Source organism: Montipora capricornis, chromosome 8 (genome assembly GCF_036669925.1).
Source record: "Montipora capricornis isolate CH-2021 chromosome 8, ASM3666992v2, whole genome shotgun sequence".
NCBI classification, from domain to species: Eukaryota; Metazoa; Cnidaria; class Anthozoa; order Scleractinia; family Acroporidae; genus Montipora; species Montipora capricornis.
The window spans coordinates 43,089,865-43,092,364 of record NC_090890.1 but is presented as its reverse complement, the minus strand read 5'-3'; the positions used below and the strand labels follow the sequence as shown (position 1 = coordinate 43,092,364).

The window sequence follows — 2,500 nt, the reverse complement described above, 5'->3', positions numbered from 1 at the left end:
TTCTCGGGCTTTGCGTATGGAGTCACGAGATGCGTGGATGAGTTCCAATGGGATAAGTTCCATGTCGTGAGGTGTGTGGTTATTGCTGGTGAAATGTTCAGAAACAGTTGCTTGTCTTGAAGAAGAAGTGGGTCTGTCAACGGGACGTCGGTGTTCGTTGAAACGGTCACCGTTTTGTCTCTCCTATGTATTGTTTGTTACAGCGTCTACACTGTATCCCCCCCGGGACTGTATCATTTAAATAAGATTTTTTGAGTTCTAATCAACAATGATTTAGATAAACATATACAGGCAAAAACTAACGATAAAAAAGTCCGACGTTTTGGCGACATCTTGGCGCCATTGTCAAGGGAAACTAAATTAAATATGCGATCTCAAGAGTAACTAAGAGTACGAGAGAGTCCAATTAAGAGTCCAAGAGTCCAATTTCGACCGCATTTAAACGTACAATCGGACTCAATTCGCGCTAAGGTCTTTGTCTAATTAATGACTCTGGACTCTTAGTTACTCTTGAGATCGCATATTTAATTTAGTTTCCCTTGATTTTTTGAGCTACACTCAATATAGTGTGGAATTTGTCTTGTCTCTTTATTAGCCGAAAATGTGTAGTCAAAGCAAAAAAGGTAGCCTGCGCTCGCAGACGTATTTCCGGTTGTCGCTTCTCTCCGCCCGTTACTTTTCGGGCGGAGAGAAGCGACAACCGGAAATACGTCTGCGAGCGCAGGCTACAAAAAAGGGTGTAATGCTGCAGCAAACTCCCTGAAGAAATCAAACAATAAAATATATGTCCTCACAGCCGTTCTTTTTAAAGAAAAACCAGCTGACTTCGATGAGGTCTGAACTTGAGCCAGCGATATAGTCACGTGATACTAGTCAGCGGATACTATGTTTTGACAGGTGTCAATTGACCATAACGTGGATGTCCAATATCAGATGTACGCTGTAAAAGGCCGCCACGTCAGTTGGGAGTATCGATTATTATTATTATTATTATTAGAATATTATTAGATTATATCGCAACCAAGAGTATTCACTCTTGATGGCAACGTCGTGCGTACGCGACCACAAGCAATACCGCTAGCCATATTTACCATGAGAAAAGCAACTCGCGGGCTCCTATGAGTATGGTGCTCCGCTTGGCGGCACTTCGGGCTGCCGGAGCTTCGCTATAAACTAACCAATTAGAGTAGTACAGTCCAATTCCATTTTTTTAATACTTAAAGTCTATTTTTTTCATAATTACTTGCAGGCTGTTAACTCTACTTATAACTTAGTGTTGTGCATCCATTCATCGAGATCAGACATAAAGTAATCCCAATATGAATAACAGTGTTGACTGCAGTGACAAAACTCAACTTCACCAAGCCGCTATTACAGGGAGTACAGAAGAAGCGAAGAGACTTATCTTTTCTGGTGCCGCTGTAAACGCTCAAACGAGGCGCGGTCGCACACCCCTTCATTACGCTGCAGAAAATGGATATAACAGGATAGTGGTCCTTTTGTTGATGTCAGGGGCTCAGGTCGACCTCCCAAACAAATGGGGAAGGACAGCTCTTCATTACGCTGCCAGTAAGCACAGAGTGGAATGCGTACAAACCCTAATTAATAAAGGAGCTGACCTTAATTGTCAAGACGTCGATGGACAGACACCACTATACCATGCGGTGGCTGCGGGTACATTGCTGTCTTATGAAGAAGTCAAGAATCCTGAAACGCAAGTGCGACACACTGGAGTGTGTGACACCTTACATTGTGGTACTATGGGGCGTGACTCTAAAATGCGAGACGTCGAAGCATGTGACATTCGTCACACCTCACTACTTTTGATAACGCAGGGAGCGAACCCAGATATTTCTGACAAAAGTGGAATTACTCCACTTCATGTAGCTGCTGAACAAGGCAACACGGAGATTTGCGTTCAGTTGATAAAAGAGGCAAATGCGCATATTAACGCCATCGATCAACACGGTGCTACCCCGTTGCACTATGCCTACTACCAACGTCATAGGCATATTGCAAAACTTCTTATTTCTCACGGTTCTTGTTCCACCACGGAAGACAATTCTGGGCTGTTCGCGGGAACATATTTAGAAAAGCGAAGAAACGATGGGCCTGATATCGAAAGCAATGCATCAGAGATTGTTCCAATAAAAAACGTGGACGAAATAAACGGAGGGTCATTCTTGACCGGGGAGATTGATTTCAGCTCGTTACTTCTAAAAATAGATGAAACCGAGGGTGTAGGACGCGTTAAGCAAACGGAGGAAGTACAAAAAATAGAACGTGACATTCGTCATTACATTGAAGCTACCTTGCGAGAAATGGTATGTGTTGAGCCCAGGCTACGTTACGTTCTGGTTAAGGCCGGAAGCACTGCTGAAAATACAAAAGTTGGAGAGCCAGATGAACTAGATTACATGTGCTGCTTGAGTGATCTGTCGAACGTCAGCTTTCCTTGCATATCTCACGATGACCCACCTGGACACGCGAGAATTAAAAT

At 43.5% G+C, this 2,500-nt stretch overlaps 1 protein-coding gene and 1 pseudogene across 1 annotated transcript in view; one reads left to right on the top strand and one right to left on the bottom strand.

The window, feature by feature from the left end:
• The window catches only part of LOC138014046 (uncharacterized), a 1,967-nt pseudogene extending 761 nt beyond the window's left edge, over positions 1–1,206 (bottom strand).
• Positions 1–2,500, top strand: part of LOC138059429 (uncharacterized) — a 9,736-nt gene that overhangs the window by 4,457 nt on the left and 2,779 nt on the right. The window contains exon 2 of the mRNA XM_068905026.1: positions 1,250–2,500. This exon is cut by the window's right edge and continues 2,779 nt beyond it. Coding sequence (XP_068761127.1) covers positions 1,320–2,500 — 1,181 coding nt within the window. The 5' untranslated portion in view covers positions 1,250–1,319. The remainder of the gene's footprint in view (positions 1–1,249) is intronic.